General features: G+C 37.0%; 1 protein-coding gene across 1 annotated transcript in view; it reads right to left on the minus strand.

The window, feature by feature from the left end:
- Positions 1-18,934: 18,934 nt before the first annotated feature.
- The window catches only part of CTSC (cathepsin C), a 37,292-nt gene continuing 35,675 nt past the window's right edge, over positions 18,935-20,551 (minus strand). The window contains exon 7 of the mRNA XM_012641802.1: positions 18,935-19,824. Coding sequence (XP_012497256.1) covers positions 19,322-19,824 — 503 coding nt within the window. The 3' untranslated portion in view covers positions 18,935-19,321. The remainder of the gene's footprint in view (positions 19,825-20,551) is intronic.

The raw sequence follows: 20,551 nt of genomic DNA on the forward strand, positions 1-20,551 counted from the left end.
CTTTAATACTCTTAACAACTGTTATGAGTTATTTGCTATAATTATCCTCATTTCCCATATGAGGAAACCAAAATACAGACAGGTTAGTATGAAGTAGAACCTAGAACTGAAGCTACACAGTCTGATTCAAGTGTTTGTGCTCTTAATTTCTATGTTACCCTGACTTCTCAGGTTGAATTTTAACCCAAAGACAATAGTAATTTCTTAAATGTTTAAACCAATGCAGTTTTAGAAATAACTCTAGACAGACTTGGTTTTTATAAAGATCACTCAGATGATAAAATAGGGAATACTTCATAATACAAAGGTTAACTGTAAGTATTGCTAGTGAAATTAAGAATAAGAAGAATCATGTGCCAAGGAATTGGAAATATATGTAACTCAAAATAACCCAGATAAATATATAACCTCCCTGAAACTATTTGATGAATAAAAGGTTCAGACCAACGTTAACCTACATGCTGGTTTTTTACAGAAAGCATAGTTCTCCCTCTTTTTTCTTGTGAGGCAAAATCTAGCTTAATGACAGGACTAGAGACTTTTGAGTTACTGACAACATGCCAAGCCTTGGGATAAAACAGCCTCAGTCTCATGAAGAGATCAGTCAGATATTCGGCATCTCCAGGATTAGACTGCAAGGGATATATGAGGCCTGAGTTTAAATATCTCCAAAGCACAGGCACTTGAAGGAAGTAACTATGTGCTGCAAATTCTACACCCTAACAATTGCGATTGGAAGAAAGCCTAATAAAAAATGTTTCCTCTTTATACCAGCACAGTCTCACCTTCCGTTTGTAAGCTGATGACAAAAACTTCAAATTTTTTGTGGCAATAGGCCTTCATTTTTCAATTTCTCTTCTCTCTTTCTCTCTCTTATGCATACGCCCATGTGCATATATGCATGTACATACATATATATACATGCATACATGTACATATATACATACAACACACGTGTATACACAAATACATACACATACATATTCATGTATTCTTTAATGATTAAAAATGTTTTCTTTGATGTATTATGTTTAAATAAATTCAATTCCTAAGAACATGAATATTCTTTTGTATCCTTTCATATAACTCGGAGTTCTCTTTGGTTCTTTGTATTACTTAGTAATTTAATTTTGACTTTTGAATTTTTTCGAAGTCTGCTCAGAGCCTGCCTCTCTAAGTGACAAATTCAGGGCAATAAGAAATAGCCTTTTTTATTTCTAATAACACAGGTTTGTTTCATGCTATTTTAGTCCCTCTTTATTTCTATAGGACATGATAGGATTGCTGTTCTGATCACAAGAAGAATGAAGTCCATCTTCTCCCTCATTGTGAATCAGTCTAATTTTCAGAAGTGGGGATATTGGCCTAGATATACTGAAGTTGTCTGGTCACTTCTCTGACTATACTTACAGACATTATTATATGGGATATTACTCCATTATATAATCTCTCATTGACCTCTAAATATATTCCCATACTTCATACTTCAGAATGTCAGAGATCAATATGAGGTTTATATGGCAATTATTTCCCACAGATTCACTATCAAGACCTAGAAATAAACATGACTAAGTAAGTCACTTCATGTGTGTGCATGAAGCAAGGGTCTATGTAGAAAAGGCAAAGAGGTTTATTACCCATCATAAAGGAACTAAGGAGATACTAGCAATTTTTTCTTTATTAGATTTTGTAGCCATATTTGGAATTGGTCATCCCAGAGTGTCTTTAGTTACCACAAAGTCCTGCCTTGCAGAAGGTCTACTCCTTCTGTGCCCTTATTTACTTTTATGCAGCACAAGAGAATAATTCTCTTTTTCCTCTTCATCTGCTTATCCAAAACATGACATGATGAGGTGACTTTTTAGAGTATATTTAACTGCTTCTCTTTGAAACAATATTTGAGTTTAAGCACAGATGAAATTAAACTACAATTTAAAGATGTTTAATTAGTAGATGGGGCCATTTGTATTATTCATATGTAACAAATATATCTTGAGTACCAATTGCATGCCAGCAATTGTGTTAAGTGTGAAAATCTATCACCTGAATTCTACTTTTTCTTAGGAGGTAGAAAATTAGAAGAGAATGTTGCTTCCACTCTAATAATTAGAACAAGTTGAATAATATACAAAATTATAGATATTCTTTGAGCCTATTAGAGAACTGAGAGCACAAAGTAACCTAATGAACCAAAATCCAAAAGGGCCAAGCCAAGCCTCTCTGATAAGAGAAAGAACCTACCTTTGAAAAATGAAAGGAGGAGGAAGCTGCTATAGATGTGGGTAAGAAAGATAGATAAGATGTTAATTATTTTTTAAATGCTGATCTTTACATCTACTCACTAACTCTTTTTCTTGGGCCTTCACCAAGAGCTCATAAGAAAGATTGGGCAGAAAAGAAGAAATAAAAGAGACTCAGTGGTACGAATGTGCGTAGCTACCTCAATCTTATGGTGAACAAAGATAATTGAGTGAAACCTTCTGCATCCCAGGCACTGAGTTCTAGGTGATGGCATTCAATCACTGGAGCAAAGCAAGGATTAGTGCAAGAGATAATTCCTCTCCAGAGACAGGGGCACAGGGCCCACTGAAGATTGCAGAAGAACTACAAGAAACCCTCCATCATGCCAGGCCTCACAACAATTATGAAGGAGAATTACTCTACCACTGGGGAATTTGAAAACAGTAGTGCAAAGAACATAACTAATGCAATAATGAGGCCCAGATCTAACTCTATACAGACTGCATTGACCCAAACCTTCAAACCAGCAGCCTGACAGATGAAAAAGTATATTTGGTTACAGGGCATACATAATATTTACCTCAACCTCCACTGTTCATTGCAACAAAGTCTGACATTCAATTAATAATCATGAGAAAAATACCAAAATACATGATTCACAGTCAATAGATAAGGCATTTGATAGAACCTGAGTCTGATAAACCAAGACATTGCCTTCATGTTGACTTATCAGATAGGAACCTCAAAATAACTATTATAAATATGTTAAAGTTAGTGTTTACTTGCAAAGTTGAATAACAGATGGGGAATTTCAGGAGAAATATGGAAATTATTGAAAAGAGCCAAGTGGAAGTGCTAGAAATGAAAAGCATAATGTCAGACATGAAGAATTATTTATATAAGCTTATCAGTAGAGTGTATATGTATATATGTGTGTGTGTGTGTATATATATATACTGATATATATATGTGTGTATATGTATATATACTGATATATATATATGTGTGTGTGTGTATATATATATATACTGATATATATATATCAGTAGTATAGTAAAGAATCAGGCCGGGCATGGTGGCTCATGCCTGTAACCCTAGCACTCTGGGAGGCCAAGGCCAAGGTGGGAGGATCTCTTGAGGTCAGGAGTTTGAGACCAGTCTGAGCAAAAGTGAGACCCTATATTTACTGAAAATAGAAAAAACTAAACAGGTGTGGTGGCACACACCTGTAGTCCCAGCTACTCAGGAGACTGAAGTAGGAGGATTGCTTGAGCCCAGCAGTTTGAGATTTCAGTGAGCTATGATGATACCATTACACTCTAGCCTGGGTGACAGAGAAAGATTCTGTCCCAAAAAGAAAATAATCAGTGAACCTGAAGACAAGTCAGTACAAATTATCCAAAGTGAAATACAAAGAGAGAAAGAGTGAATAAAAATGAAATAGATAATCTGATATCTGTGGAAAATATTAAACAATATAACATATTAAGATCAGAGTATCAGAAAAATACAGGGAATTAGAGATCAGAATAAATATCTGAAAGGATAACAGTTGAAAATGCTCAAAATTATGAAAGACAACTCACAGATACTAGGAGCTCAGAGATACCTGAGCAGGATAAACAAATATATATAAAAAAAACCACAAATGCATAAACATATCACAATCAAACTGCTAAGAACCACAGATAAAGATAAAATATGGAAATCAGTCAGAAAATAAAAAAATATTTTATACAGGGAAACAATAGGAATTACAGCTGACTTCTCATCAGAAACAATTGAGAACAGAAGATAATGGAATGACATCTTTAAAGTACTGAAACGAAAATACTGTTGTCTTGCAATTCTATCTCCAACAAAAATATTCTTCAAAATTAGAATGAAATAAAAACATTTCAGATACACAAATACTAAAGAACTCATCTCCAGCAGATCTTCACTTCAAAACATGCTAGAAAAAGTTATATAGACTGAAGAGAAATTTCTATTGGATAGAAACCTGGTTCTGCAGGAAGGAATAAGAAGCATCAGAAAGAGTAATATTAGAAAGCTTTGTTTATAGTATTTCTAGTTTTATACATATATATCATCAAATCATTGTATAGACTATTGGCAGTTTAAAGCAAAAATTATAACAAAGAAATAAGGGGTTTTAATGTATGTATACAATGTGAGTAAAATGTATGTTTAAAAAAGGTTAACAAAAGCCAAAAGTGGGAAGGTAGTAATTGAAAATATACTGTTGTAAAATTCTTAAATTGTACATAAAGTGATGGAATATTTTTAACATAGTCTGTGATAAGCCAAGTGCACATATGATAATCTCAAAAGCAGTCTCTTAAACACACACACACACACACACACACACACACATGAATTACTACAAAGTCAGTAAAGGAGATAAAATAGGCTCTTAAAAATATTTAATTCACTCAAAACAGGCAGGAAAGAAAGAACAGAGGAATATAGAGCATATGGAACACACAGAAATTAGACACCAAGATGGAAGACTTAAATATAACCATTTCAATAACTACATTACATATAAATGGAGTCAACACACTAACACAATTCATAGATTATCAGGCTAGATTTAAAAAATGACCCCAGCTATATATTATCTATAAGTAATATGTAAAAGCACGAACAAGTTGAATAAAATGATTTAAATAGTATACCTGTCAAATAGTAGGCATAAGAAAGTGGGTGTGACATGTGATTCAAAAGTTGCCTACCTGATGACAGTTTGCTATTGGAATCAGTTAGCCTTCCCTTTTTGACATATCTGTATTTCTGAATATAACTTCTTATACCTCCATTTCTGTGCTCATGACATATTTTATTTGCCTCCACTTCTACTTTTCATAGAAAATCACCCATGTATTTTTCTGATTGTTTATTATGAACCTAATGCTATGAAACAAATAAAATTGAATTCATTAAATTCAAAAAAGTTTACAATCTCTTTAGGAAAGCATGATACAGAAACAAATAATAAGTGTTAAATGATTTGGTAGGGGTAGCTCATTCTATAGAAATTTGGGGGAAAAAGTGACAAGGATGAAGATGAGACTTAGTGCTTTGAAGATACCAATAGCCTCCTAATTGTTCTATTTCCAGTCTTGACCTTATGCTTAAACATTCCTTAACAACAGATGATAATATTACCAAAGTAAAGACCTGATTATATTATTTCCCTACACAAAATCCTTCTCCCTTTGAACTCATCCTCACCAGCAGGTGGGTCTATTTGTTATTGTTAAATCCAAGGTATGTGGAGTGAAACCCAGACCCAAAGCTTCAGCCTTTCTTTTTCCCAGAACCTTGAACATCCTCCTAATTTGTACTGTAGTTCCCCCCAAAGCTGGGGCCCATTTTCCTGGGTCTAGATACCATGCTTACCTATTACTTTGCTGGGTCCTGACACTGGGCCTTTGTACTTCACTCAGGCACTAACTAACTGGGAATTTTTAGCCAAAATTTAGAGCAATGTTACTGCCCTCGTTTGTGCCCAAGAGACTCCTGCAGCCAAGTTCCATCACCTGTAGAAGATGCTCCATTGAAATATCTATGCTGCCTGGGTCACATGACCTTGTTTCACTGGAATCCATAAACTGAACTGCTACTTCCTTTTATTCTGCACCAACTCACATGTGAGATCCTAGATTGCTTCATAAGCATAGGGAGAAAGAACAGAGGATGATAGGAGAAAATGTGCACAAGACTGAATTAAGACAGAATTATTATCAAATTGACAGACAGTGAGTTAATGCTATTAGCTTTCTTCTCTTTACAGAAGAGAGACTATTCTGCCTCCTTGTCTAATAATAAAGACCGCAATTAGAGGTCCCAGAGCACTAAATATGAGGCTATGGGTTAGAGGGATCCCAGTTAACAAACATTCTCTAGGAAAAATGAACATGGTGCTAATATATGGCAGCAGGACACATCTACATAGGGGCATATTTGTAAACAACCAGGACCACACTTGTTCTCTAATCATATATCAGTCACGGAAAGTATAATTATCTTCAAGAAGAGTATAAAAGTACGAATGTTAAAGAAAGCATAAATAATTCTCCAAGTCTTTATTTGCTAAGAGTGTTGTGAGATTTGCTGTCAGGCACAGTTAAAGGAAGAATTGCTAACTCAAGTCCTACTACATTGCATTTCAGAAAATATACATTGAAAATAGTGTGGCATGAGGGAAAGAGAATAGGCGTAAGTCTAGAACTGTGGGCTCAAGCACTGATTATTCCAAATACCCTGAGCCAGGCTCTTGTTCTCACTGAATCTCAGTTTTTACATCTGTAAAATGGGATTTAAAAACCTGTCTTATCTCATAGGATGTTTTTAAGAGCAATATAAATAACATATTACCATTGAAAAGGTAGTTATTTTCTCTATTATTATTGCCATTTAGACAGGCATGGTATCACAATATCAGGTAAAAAATGTCTTTTTTTTTTTGGCCGGGCGCGGTGGCTCACGCCTGTAATCCTAGCTCCCTGGGAGGCCGAGACGGGCGGATTGTTTGAGCTCAGGAGTTCGAAACCAGCCTGAGCAAGAGCAAGACCCCATCTCTACTAAAAATACAAAGAAATTAATTGGACAACTAAAAATATATAGAAAAAATTAGCCGGGCATGGTGGCACATGCCTGTAGTCCCAGCTACTCGGGAAGCTGAGGCAGGAGGATCGCTTGAGCCAGGAGTTTGAGGTTGCTGTGAGCTAGGCTGACGCCACGGCACTCTAGCCTGGGCAACACAGTGAGACTCTGTCTCAAAAAAAAAAAAAAAAAAGTCTTTTTTTTATTTTCCATTCTTGTGATACTTCACTTAGTAGAATGGGCTCCAGCTCTATCCAAGATAATACAAGAGGTGCTAGATCGCCATTGTTTTTGGTGGCTGAGTAGAACTCCATGGTACACACATACCACATTTTATTAATCCACTCATGTATTGATAGGCACTTGGGTTGTTTCCACATCTTTGCAATTGTGAATTGTGCTGCTATAAACATTCTAGTGAAGATGTCTTTTTTTTACATGTAAATGGTTATTAAGTATTTTAAATCCTTCACTTACTAAACAGGAGATTTGAAGATCAGCTTTTGAGGCCAGAGTTTTGTGCAGAGGCCAAGATAATAGAGCTGCCAGCTACAAAGTACTACAGCAAGTGCCAAAAACACTACTCGTTTTTGAATGGGAAAATGTTTCTGCCAAACTAAGTCTTAAGGGTTTTTATAGTTCTTTCCCATATGTTCCTATGAAAAGGTCATTTTTCATATCTCATTTTTGAATGGGGCTGTCAGAATAACAAGTTTCAACTTTATTCCAAGCCTGGGAAATCAGTCTAGTTAAAATGAATTTGAGGATATGGAGTATTTTTAGGGAATTCAGTGAATTATGTCTTGAAGTCATGGATAGCATGGATTGAAATAAGCATAGGTGATTGATGTCCAGTTTATAGTTGGCCCATCCAGTCTGCTTCTGTATAGGCAGCTCCCAGACTAACACTCCAGTACACCACCTTCTGGGGACAATCAGGCAATATTTCAAATATTTGATTATCAGTCATGCAATGACTGACTAGAAAATGCCATTTTCACTCTTAGTCATCCCCACCCCATGGTCAGATTAGGAAAAGGAGAAGGAGACTTGTTAAAGCAGACCACAAAAATCTCTAAATTCTAGGCAGCTAGAATCTTGTATGGTCTGGGGAGGAACTAGAGCACTGAACTAGAGTACAGGTCCCTGCCTCTGCCAGGAGGAAGGGGCATTATTTTCCTGTTCTTATATTGGTATTCTGCGGGCCAGCAGGGCCTCTGAGAGATTGAAGTGTTACAGTACATAGGTCTGAGTTTCTTAGAACTGGTATGAAATTTCTAATAAATAAAAATTCCTGGAAAGTTATACAGTAGGACTGAAGTATCTTCAAGGAATTCAGGCTTCCAAAAAGGTAATGTTTTAAAGAACAATTGATAGGTTACTGCAAACAAATACACCTGTTTTGAGTTTATATTCTCCGTATTTGAGATTCCACACTAAATCACTTATACCTCATGAAGGACTTTGCATATTACTCAAATAGGAAGCTACATCCCTCACAATATTTGTCACCCAACTTCCATAAAACCCTACCAGCCAAGAAAGATTGTGCTTAGTTTAAATTTCTGTAGCCTACATTATGAAAACCATGGATTTATTAAATATACATTTCTAGAATTACTAGCCCTATCCACCTTGAAATATTTCTGAGCTACCAGAAGCTAGTTAAGAATTTTAAGTAGGGATGTGACATTGTCACCCTGCTGTGGTAAGGACTGAGAGGGCATGGCTAGAAGGGTGGAGGTATGTGAAGAGGTTGCAACAGTGACACGAGTTACAGAGCTGAGCTGAGACTGATATAACAGGTATTTAGAAATCAGAATTAGCAGGAGGTCATGATTAATTGAATGCTGGGGGTGAAGAAGAAGAATAAATATAATACCTAAGTTTCTGATTTTGAAAATTTGGTAAATAGTGGTGCCACTAACTGAAAAGATAGAAATGAGCTTTCTTTGGGGACAGGGAAATGATATGTTCATGTTTGCTCATGTTGCATTTATCTTCATGTAACAAATGCAGAATGAGGGACCTGGTTGAGAGTCATGGGAGGCAGTCTTCATCCTGACTGCAATGATCCTTGCCTCCCGGTATTCAGGCTTTATGTAATGCCATCTCCTTGAGTAATTTGCTTCTGACCAATAGAATATGGAAACATTGAGGATATATCTCTCTCATGACTAGATCATGAATCCCATCTTGCTAGTACACTCTCTATTGCTTTCACAGCTTGCACACTTCGATGGAGCAAACTGTCGTGTTAGAGAGGACTACGTGGCAAGGCACTGAGAGTGGCCTCTGGTCAACAGCCATCCAGGAACTCAGGACTTTCATTTAGGTTCATGCAAGGAACCAAACTGCATTTACAATCTCTGAGTTAGCATTTTCCATGTGAGCCTTCAGGTAAGACGCTAGACCATGGGCTGATACCTTGAGTGTAGCCTTGTGAGAGACCAGGAAGCAAAAAAAAAAAAAAAATTCCAGCAAAACTGTGCCTGGATTTCTGACCCACAGAAACTCTAAGATAATAAATATGTGTTGGTTTAAACAACTAAGTTTTTGGATAATTTGTTAGGCTGCAATAAATAGATAACCAAAACAGGTGCTCTGGAGATGAAGGCTAGATTTCTGGGACTCCCCAGCAAACAGATAATATGCACTGAGTATGAATAAGCTCACTGAGAGATAATGTGCCAGTGATGGGAAAGGAGATTGGTGCAAGAGGTAGAGGAATAGTAAAATTTAAGGAATGGATGAAGGACTAGGAGCCTGAAAAGAAAACCGCAAATAAATAGAGATCTGAAAGCCGGGAATCACAAGGTTAAGGAAGGCATGACCAAAAAAGAAGTGCTGAGAGACTGAAAACTGCTGTCAGCAGCAAGGTGAATTCATTCACCTTGATGTGAACAAATTCAAAGTGACTTTGTGGAAAGCAGATTTCAACAGATTGAGGAGAACACATAAAGTAAAAAGGTAAAAGAAACTTCATTGAAGACGCTTAGACGTTGAAAGAAGGAAAGAGTAATGTGATACTTGCAGTAGGTGAAAAGTTGGTGGCTTTTTTAAGGGGAGAGAGACTTGAGCATATTATGTGATGAGGCCTTCTTGGTCATGCAAATTTTGATTACATTTTCTGTTATTTATAGCATAGCTGTTATTTATAACAAAGACAATAAAGGTAATAACTTATTTAGCCATTTATAATCCTCCTGCCCTTTTGAAGGCACTTATATGACCATTTGCATTTTGCATAACAAAACATAGCATCATTTTTCCCACATATAACATAAATATTTCTTAATGTTATGTTGGGGGAATAGTTATTTTTAATATTGTACTGTCAAGCTCATTACTATAAATGATCTATTTCCTATTTGTTGGATCTCTAGGTTGTTTCCAACTTTTTATAACTGTAAATAATGCTGTGATTAATGGCACAAAGTTACTCCAAAACGAAAACAGAGAGGCTTCCCATAATTGTTTTCTGGACACTTGCCAAAGTCAGCATTCTTCATTCTAAAAGGCTCTGAACTGAATTCAATAAAAATTCATGCAAAAACTGCTGGGGTTCTTTCTTTTTTATTCTTTTATTATACCAAACTTTTATAAGCCTGGCAGGTGGGTATTTGAAGTATACAGAAAGAGATCATTGAGTGTCCAGATTTAAACTTTCTGTGAAACCAAATATATTCTGCAAACTGATGTTTCTACCACTATCCTGAGGTACATGAAACACAGCAGAGAGGACCTCAATAATCTTATTTATTTATTTTATGTAGGAAGGAATGTTGCTGTCCCTAATACCTCCCTTGCTATTGCACTCGCAAGCAAAATAATCCATTTCCCCTGGAGGGCTGAGTGTGCTGCCAAAAAGTATCTTTCATTAGAGCTTATAACAATTGTTGCAAATCTGCTAAATGTTAGGTTTGCCAAATCCTTCCTGAGAATCGCTATCACATTTCTGGTAAGACACTTGTTGAAGGGAAAAGCTTGTACTGCTTTTGCTGAAAGTCAACATGTTTCAAATAGAGCTTGTCATTCCTTGCTTACCACCTCCCTCCTGACTTCTATTCTCTCTCTATGAGACTACGCTTCTTTTACTTATCCTAGTTTAAGATGCTGAAGGCATCGTCACTATCAGAGCTTGTGCAAGTATGACAGTTAGCTACAAAAAGATAAGGAAGGACAAAAGGGACCAGGACCTGAAAAATCCACACACTCATTGGGAAAGCACAGGAAGGACATCCTGAGGGAAGTAAAGCAGTAAGGGACTGTGGTGCTACAACAAAGAGACCTGGGTTTGCGTCCCAAGAAAATGGATGAGCTCTGTATTTGGGGGCAAGTTACTTAACTGGTTTTATTCGTGATCCATAAAACAATTTATACAAGAAACTGAAGGAGACGTTGTATGGAATGGGCTTACCACACTATCTAGCACAAAGTATGACTTTGAGAAATGGAAGATGTTATTACCAATAAAGACAGAATGGACTGGGTACAAAAATAAAGTGTAATTTAGAAGTGTCCACTGGTCAGCCAAGGTGAACAGGCAGCAGCAAGCTCCTGGGGTGGGTCGGGGAGGCAGTGGTGCTGCTCCTGTGGAAGGCAGGAGCACAGTGATGGGGACCCCAGGCCCTGAACAAAATGCGGAATTCCTGAAGGCAGACAGTGGGAATCAGAGAAAGTCTCTCCACTGGTAGGAGTGTAGTTACCAGGTGTGGTTTTACTGGTCAGAGTCTCGTGACTAGAGATGATGATAGCATGAGCAAAACTACATCTTAACCCCAGAAAAAAACAAAACAAAGGGCTGGGAACTGAGAGAGCCACCCTTGGTGGCTCAGGGAAGAAATGGGGAGCTCCGTTTCCAAACAAGGTCTGACCCCAACTGAGATTATAACTCGAAGTTTAGTTGTCTAACTGGTGCAGCCCTCTGAATCCCACATGCCAAGCCTTTTCAATGGTTCCTCACAGCATATAACTGAAAGAAAACAGTAAAAATATCTGCATTTTGGAAAGGGTACTTTTGTGCCTATACATATACAACCTTACTGTTTTGGAACTTATAATTTCCATCAGTCTGCTGAAATTTTGTGCAAAATGTAGCATGACTATGTTCATTTTTGTGGGGGTAGGATCCATAGTCTTCATTGGTCTCAGAAGGACCCATAACCTAGCAGGGATGAAGGATCAGTGCTTTAAACAAATGCTTTTGTATGTAAAAGTATCACAATCTACCCCTTTCCTTTTTATCCTTACTTGATCAAATGTTTGGTGAGATGAATGGTGTGTTTGTCTTCCATGGCAGAATTTTCTCACATGCACAGGCTTCCAACCATTACTGTAACTTCCCATCAGCTTCCCTTATTTTTTTTATAAGGTTCGTCACAATTTCTGGTTCACTAATAAGTCCTATTTTTATAAATTGTGGCTACGTATTTAATACATTTCATACCTCTTTACAGCCATGTCAGTGGATTCCTATTGGGTGGGGGCCACTGCAGAATGAGCTCAATCTCTTATGTTGAAACTGAAGGCAAGTGTCTTCAGCTTCTCTCATTGCTCCTACCTTCCCCCACTCCTTTGGCCTTTCACTACTCCTCTTGATTTTTCCACATCAGTTCAAGTTCCTTATCTTGGGAATCCTCTGGGATTACTTCAACCCTCAGAATTCTTTCCCTCCTCTAAAGTATATAACATTTATTTGATGCCAGGAAAGAGTGTAAAGCAGTTAGCATGTTGTAGACCAGGCTTTTTCAACCTCAGCACAATTGACATTTTGGGCTGGATAATTCTTCGCATGGAGGCCTGTCCTGTGCATTGTAGAATGTTTAGCTGTATGCATGGCTTCCACCAACTAGATGCAGTAGCATACCTCCCTACTCACCCCGAGTATAACAACCCCAAATGTCTACAAACACTGCCAAATGTCCTGAGGAGCAAGATTGCCTCTAGTTAAGAACCACTGTTGAAGAATGATCACCATGTATCAGGTAATGTGCTGGACTCTGTGCAGATTTTATTTCATAGTCATATTCTACTTTCCTACCTTTATTCTTCTCTTTAATTTGGTTCACTCGCTTATTTTTAATTTATCTTACATTCCATCTTTACCTTTGTAAAGCGCTTTAAACCTTATTTTAAAACAAGGCAAGTTGTATATAAACACTCATTGCTTTGGTTTTTTTAAACCTTGCGCGGCTCTTGAAAATAGATATTAGCATTACCTTTTAACAGGCAGACACTGACAACTAGAGATCTCTGCTTAATAACTGAACAAAGTCCAAATAACAAACATTGGAGGAACAAAGACTCAATATCAGGATTGCCTGATTCCAAAGTCCATGATATTTTCATGGCACAATGCTATTTTTTAACTGATACATATTTATGCATATCTATGGGGTGCCTGTGGTATTTTGATACATGCATACAATGTGTAATGATCAAATAAGGGAATTTAGGATATCCCATCACTCTTAACATTCATCGTTTCTCTGTGTTGGGAACATTTCTATCTTCTCTTTTAGTTAATTTGAAATATACAATATATTGTTAACTATAGTCAGCCTATGGTGCTATCAAACCCTAAAACTTACTCCTTCTATCTAATTGTATGTTTGTATCCATTAATCAACCTCTTTATCTCTCTCCCAACCCTCCCCCCAGCCTCTGACAATTATCATTCTACTATCTACCTTCATGGGATCAACTTTTTTAGCTCCCACGTATGAGTGAGAACATGCCATATTTGTCTTTCTGTGCATGGCTTATTTTACCTAACATAATGACTTTCAGTTCCATCCACCTTGCTGCAAATGGCAAGATTTCATTCTTTATTATGACTAAATAGTATACCACTCTGTGTGTGTGTGTGTATATATATACATATATCACATTTTGTTTATCTATTCATCCATTGATGGATACTTAGGTTGACTACATATCTTGGCTATTGTGAATAGTGCTGCAATAAACATGGGGTTGCAGGTATCACTTTGATATACTGGTTTCCTTTCTTTTGGATAAATACTTAGTAGTGGGATTGCTGGGTTGTATGATCATTCTAGTTCTAGTTCTCTAAACTGTTCCTGTGATGTCTGTATGAATTTACATTACCACCAGCAGTGTATTAGAGTTCCCTTTTCTCTGCATCTTCACCAGCATTTATTTTTTGTCCTTTTGATAATGGCCATTTTAATTAGGGTAAGATAATATTTCTCATTGTAGTTTTGACTCACATTTTTTTGATGATTAGTGATGTTATTTTTTTCATATCTGTTGGCCATTTTCATGTCTTCTTTTGAGGAATGCCTATTCAGATCCTTTGCTCAATTTTTAATGGAATTATTTGTTTTCTTTTGAGTTCCTGTATATTCTACATGTTAGTCCCTTGTCAGATGAATAGCTTGCGAATATTTTCTCCCATTCTACAAGTTGTCCCTTCACTCTGTTGTTTCCTTTGCCCTTTACCATGCAGAAGGTTTCTAGTTTAATATCGTTCCATTTGTCTATTTTTGGTTTTGTTGCCTGTGCTTTTGGGGTTGTAGCCATAAAATCTTTGCCTAGAGTAATGTGCTGGAGCATTTCTCCTATGTTTTCATCTAGTTGTTTTATGTCTTACATTTAAGTCTTTAATCCATGTTGAATTGCTTTTTGTATATGGTGAGAGACAGGGGTCTAGTTTCATTCTTCTACATGTGGATATCCAGTTTTCCCAGCACTATTTATTGAGGAGGGTGTCCTTTCCCCAGTCTATGTTCTTGGTGCCTTTGTCAAAAATCAGTTGACTGTAAATACATGAATTGATTTCTGGGTTCTCTATTTGCACAATGCTATTTTGTTTACTTTTTTTCTGTATGATCATCCTTTTTACTCAACTGAATTTTAGCCTGCAGATCTAGGATCATATCTGCTATCTCTTGGCAAGTGTCCATTTCTTATGATGGCATAGAAATAGTCAATCTAAAGGAAAAGCAGGCTTTTTAGTTCTTCAGAAACCTCACAAAAGAGACAATGGGGGTACAAAAATTTGATACTAAAAGCATTCATTTTCCATCATTTATCTTAAACTACACTGAAACTATTTGATACTTTTGAAGATTCAGAAAATATATTACAGAAAAAAAATAAATCATCAATGATTACTTTAATGCACAACCTTAGCTTCATGGCATTTCCCTCATTTCCTCAGGAGGAGGTTATTTCTCCAACTTATTTCTTCTAATTGATTGCTAGGATTTCAATCTTTTTAGGCCTTTTGCATTAGAGGAAGGAACAAGTATGCTATTTTTTTTTTTCTCAATTTGGGGAGTTCAAAGTTTATCACATTCTTTCCCCCTTTAACTTACAGAATTGAATTTCAAAAAATAAATTGTCTTTTAGGACATAGAATTCAATATCAAAGTATTGCAATAGCATCACATCCTCAAAGTTGGAAAAGGAGAGGTTAAATTTCTTCTACTAACTCTTAAAAGACATTTAAAGAATAGGGATCTTGATAAATGGACTTCTGAAAGGAAAAAGGAAGACATCAACAAAGGCATGTGTTGCATTTTCTGCCTAAGGTTTAGGTTATTTCAGGCAATTATAGTTTGCTTCCACCAGGATGACATACTATGACCAGAAAGTCTGCAGAAGTTGAATTTATTTTATAGCCCAGGCAATTTCAGGCAAATTCACACTTTCAATCAGAAATACAATTCAATGAGGTCAATATTTTACAGCTAGTATTTCATTAGGCCTTGTGGCTAACTGACCCACCACCAATACACAATTTCCGGTACACACACTTACCATCAGAGCAGAAGAATCCAATATTCCCAAAGCTCTCCAAACTTGGTCAGGAAGTTTCTATTAATACTTAACTTTAGACCAAAAATAAACCTTTATTAGAGGGAAGAGAGATAAATATATTCCCATTACTATATTTAGAGAAAAACCATTAAAACTTCCAAACCACACATGGATTGGCACTTGAGTACTTGCCTCCAAGAGATAAGAACAGGATTTCTGAGGGCTGGAAAGGATCTTAGAAATGATTTCACAGAACAAGGTGAGTTTATTGCTCTCACAGCATTTAGACAACATTTAGGAAGAATGAAAACATTCTTTCACCATTTTTCTTAACTGAGAGGCAGCAGCAGGCACAGTACAAAGTTCCGGACATACTGAGGTCTAGATTTATCTTCATTAGCTGGAAGCTCGGGCATGTTACTTTACCTCTTGCAGTCCATTTTTAATGACAGAGGTGGACTAGATAATCTTCCAGCATGAATGTTATGTGGATCTATTAAGCTTACTTTATCCTAATGCTGTTTGGAGCCCGAGTAGGAAGATCGAATTGTCACAATCTTAGATTAACCTTAGTCTTTTTTGCTTCAAAGTTGCAGTGACTTTTCCCTGTCTGGGTCCAGTTACTCATCTCTGCTGTAGCTTTCCAAGCTCCAGCATCTCTCAGACTTGTTCTCCCCTCCCTGCAGGCAGAACACAAGCAATGATCAGGAAGAGGAATATCAAAACTCTGTATTACCCTGCCTCTCCCCAAAAATCATCTCCCTGATTCACAAAATTTTTGAAGGCTTTTCTCTATGGGTTTCCTGTGCCAGTGTTCCTCTGTATGTCCTTTTCTCCTTTAAAAAAAAAAAAAAAATCTCATTAAGACCTTTCTTTGCCCTCTCATAGTAGTGTACAGTTTATTTATAGAACACACTTTAGCTGCGTCCTCATAGTAAAAGATTTTATAATTTGAATTCAGAAAAAGATGACTTGAGTAATAATACTTATAAACTTTTTACTAGATGCCAAGCACTGTTCTACATACTTCACACATATATAAAAGTGTTTAACCCTCAGAGAACTTTATGAAGTAGGTACATCTATCCCTTACTATCCAAATCTATTCAGTTCCTGAGTTCCGTGAGCAAGTTTTGATGGCCAAAAAAACTGCATTATTTCTACTTATTTTTACTATCACCACTTGGGGTGGTTAAAAGCCTGAGCTCAAATAGCAAGTAATTTATTTTAAAAAATGCACATGCAAATCAATTTGGTTCCCTTGATGTGACAGCAAGGGTTTAGAGGGGAAGAATTTAAGACAATGAGAGGTATGTATACCATTATCTCTCTTTTGCAGATGAAAAAACTGAAGCACAGGTAAGTTAAGAAAACTGCCTGACATTTCATAGCTAGAAAGTGGCAGAGCCAGCAGTCTTAACCAGGCACTACAGCTCCAGAGTCATGCTTGTGCTAGACTGCCCAGCTAAACATTATTTTCTTTCTTTGTGGCCTGTGGTATCATCCATGCACATTATCCCTGTAGATTTTCTGGGAATCTTTGGGGAGGTTAGCCACAGCTCCATTCCACTTTTTCTAGAGCTCAATTTGTCAATAGACTCTGATTATATGTTCTATTAGCACTGATATAAACAAGTCTTAGATACTAAAACTTGCCGTTTTGTGCAGCTTAACAGTCTAATCACATGTCTTTAATGAGTTCTGCAATATCGATGAAATAAGTGACCTTACAAAAACAGGAAAAGCAGAGTGCTACAGTATGTAAATCAGGGTTGAATGTAGTGTAACTTGAGCTCTGGTTTTGGGCAATCCTTCTTGCAATCTCTAAAAACTCAGGACCCCTTCAAACTATCGCTTGTCCTCAACTAATCATGCTTGTAAGATCTAACTTCCCATAGCCAGTTAGGTTCACGCCTGTATTTAGCCTTTTAATATTTCCTAAAGTAGTAAATGCAGAATGCTAGCAATGAATTTACCAAAGAGCTCAGTCAGGACTCTTATGCGATCATGCAGAAACACCAATGCTCTGTGTCTTCATGAGTTGCTCTCATATGTTGTCAGCTGACTGTCATCCAACTAGAAAACCAGAGGATAAACTCATTCTTACATGTCCAATAAAATCTTGTCTGTTAAACTGACAGCTGGTAACTTTATATAGATCTTAAGAGTAAAAAAATATTCATGCTTGATTTCAAAAGTCTGTTTACATTTTCACCTAGCAGCAAGGCTGAACATAAATTAGGACTAAACTTACATTCAATCAGTAACAGGTAACAGAAATGTATCATGTTAGAGACTTTCCAGTGATTAGGGGCCTGGCTATGCCTCCCATTCAGAGTATCTGCTTCTGTGTCACAGTGTGGTGAAAAAGTCAAAGGTACGTGGCACCCCAACAGGAGGCCCAAGAAGCCACACCTTAAACATGGTGCATATTTCTGAAGCACCACTTCAGTTTAAGGAAAATAAAAATATCATTGTAGACAATGCAGAAAATACATGGGTTTAAGACAAAACTCTAAGACTCAAAATGTCAAGGTGAAATTTCTAAGTATGCAGCTAGTATTCCTGGTGATTAGGGATACTCTGATGGGCAGGGCTGAGAGTCAGTGTTCTAAGGTGTTGAAGGAGATCTGGATTTAGAAGATCTAGGTTCTAATTATGATTCCATTACTTACCAGCTGTGTGATCTTGGACAAGTCACATGCTCTATTTCTAAACTTCAGTCTCAATCTGTGCAGAGGTTAGATTGCATAATCTCTATGGTTCCTTCCAGCTCCAAAAGGTTTGTGGTTCTTGTTTATGTCTTACAGCTCTGATTGCCTAGTTCCTGTCACATCACTTCTAATAGATGTCATCTGTTCACTCAGCATAGAGGTTTCATACCACTGTGAAATATCCCTGGCAGATCCTAAAATATTTATCCAAATCTAAACTACTAATATGCCATTTACTAAGCTATTACTACTCAACTAATGAAGACTAACCAATACTCCCAAATGCAAGATATACATCATAAGAAATAGTTTAACCAATATCTACATTGTATCAAAAATTCCAATTTATTTTCCCTGTGACCTCTAGATCAAATATCCAGGAATGATTTTAGGGTTCACTGGGCATTATCTGAGTATAACTCCCATCATAAAGGTTCATAGTTTTGTTTTTAATTGAAATCTCTTCAATTACTTTTCCTTCTTATTAAAGAAGTACTTACATGGGTAACCTAAGTGAATCCAACTGAAAGAATCAATGGTAAATATTCCCTTCAATACACATAAACTCTATAATCTACACCGTTTATTTAAAAAGCTTAAAACATTTTAACAATCATTGCCATATTTTTGTGATTGATAACATTTAAAAATAAATCTGTGTTTTCATATAGATTTTTTTAAAAAAATATAACATCTGTTTGAATTACAAGTGATTAGGCAAAATCCATTACTTTACAGCTCACCATCTCTCAGAAAATTCTCATTGAATTAAAAAGAAAAAAGTAGGCCAGTGGTTCATAGGAAAGTATATTAAAATTAAGGGTGGTTTGAATTTTAAAGACAAAAATCTTCACAGCAATCTGAGTGTAAGCTTCTGAAATTATTGCTGTAAGTCTCCAGTCTGTAAATAAACCAATCCCTTTTATGACTGATGGTGATCAGTATGAAATGCTGGGTGCTATACCCTACAATTTCGGAATTGGTGTGGCTGCCACTGCTATGCTCTCAATGGCACACTCATCGGTTCCTCTGCGGATCCTGAAGTAGCCATCCTCACCCCAGCTCCTGCCCCAGCTATTTTTAACAATCCAGTAATCCATCCCAGAAGCTGAGTCAGTGCCATAGCCTACGAGCAGAACAGCATGATTAGTCAGCTCAAAGGGGTTGAAAGGGTCTCTCAGACCAGTGTGGTGGTAGATCCCCCTGCGGTAGTGGAGAAAGTCATCATAGACTTCGAAAGCAACTGCCATGGGCCCATAGTGGACCAGCTCAAGCTTCATCAGAGCTTCATTGCAGCCCCCATAGAAACCTCCTACATAGTGGTACTCAGAGGAATAGTAACGCAAGCAGTCTTCCTTCATTTTGCACGGAGAATCAGTGCCTGTGTAAGGGAAGCAGTCCTCTTCCACCAGCCCAAAATCTTGGGCATATTTTCCTGCGATGAGGTATGGGAAGCCACCTTCACAGCCTGAGGATGAACAACACACATGGTTATTAACTAATCCTTATTAGAAAAGGGCACAGGAGAAATTGTCCCATTTCCCATTTTTCTTCTCTGCTCTGTTACTCTTTATATGTCACCCCTGGAAGTTGTCCTTAGCTTACATGTCACTTCAGTTGAATAGTTAACTATCCTTTCACTCCCCAACCCCCATCTATTTAACATGTATTTATTTAGTACCTAATATGGAAGGTAGCTATGGCATGGTGGTTAAGTGGGATGGCTCTGAATCCTACGTGAGTTCAAATCTAAAGCTGTGTAAAGAATTTAACTTCTCTGTACCTGTTTACTTATCTGTAAAATACGGATGGTAATAATTCATGTAAAAACAATAAAAGGTAGCTATTGTTGCTATTGCTAAGTGGCCAGACTCCATCCTCAGCTTTTCTACAAGCAAGTCTTCCCTGACAGCCTCCTGATGAAACGTCCTCCCCCACACCCCTGTCCTGCAGTACTAGCCCTATTAAACACATCTATAACCCTTAATGTTTCTTCATTGTTCTTTTCACCATCACAATTATTTAATTTCTATTTCCCTCCCTGAACTTTAAGCTTCATGAGGGTAAGGACTGTCTTAATATATTACAGCCCCCAGGGCCTAGCTGTAACAATGTTGGTGTTTAGTAAGTATTTCAGAAGGAAATAAAAGGCTCATTGGCAAATAATCATTCACCAGCAGTTTCACTGGTGTGCT

Source organism: Propithecus coquereli, unplaced genomic scaffold, assembly GCF_000956105.1.
Source record: "Propithecus coquereli isolate 6110/MARCELLA unplaced genomic scaffold, Pcoq_1.0 Scaffold170, whole genome shotgun sequence".
Classification (NCBI taxonomy): domain Eukaryota; kingdom Metazoa; phylum Chordata; class Mammalia; order Primates; family Indriidae; genus Propithecus; species Propithecus coquereli.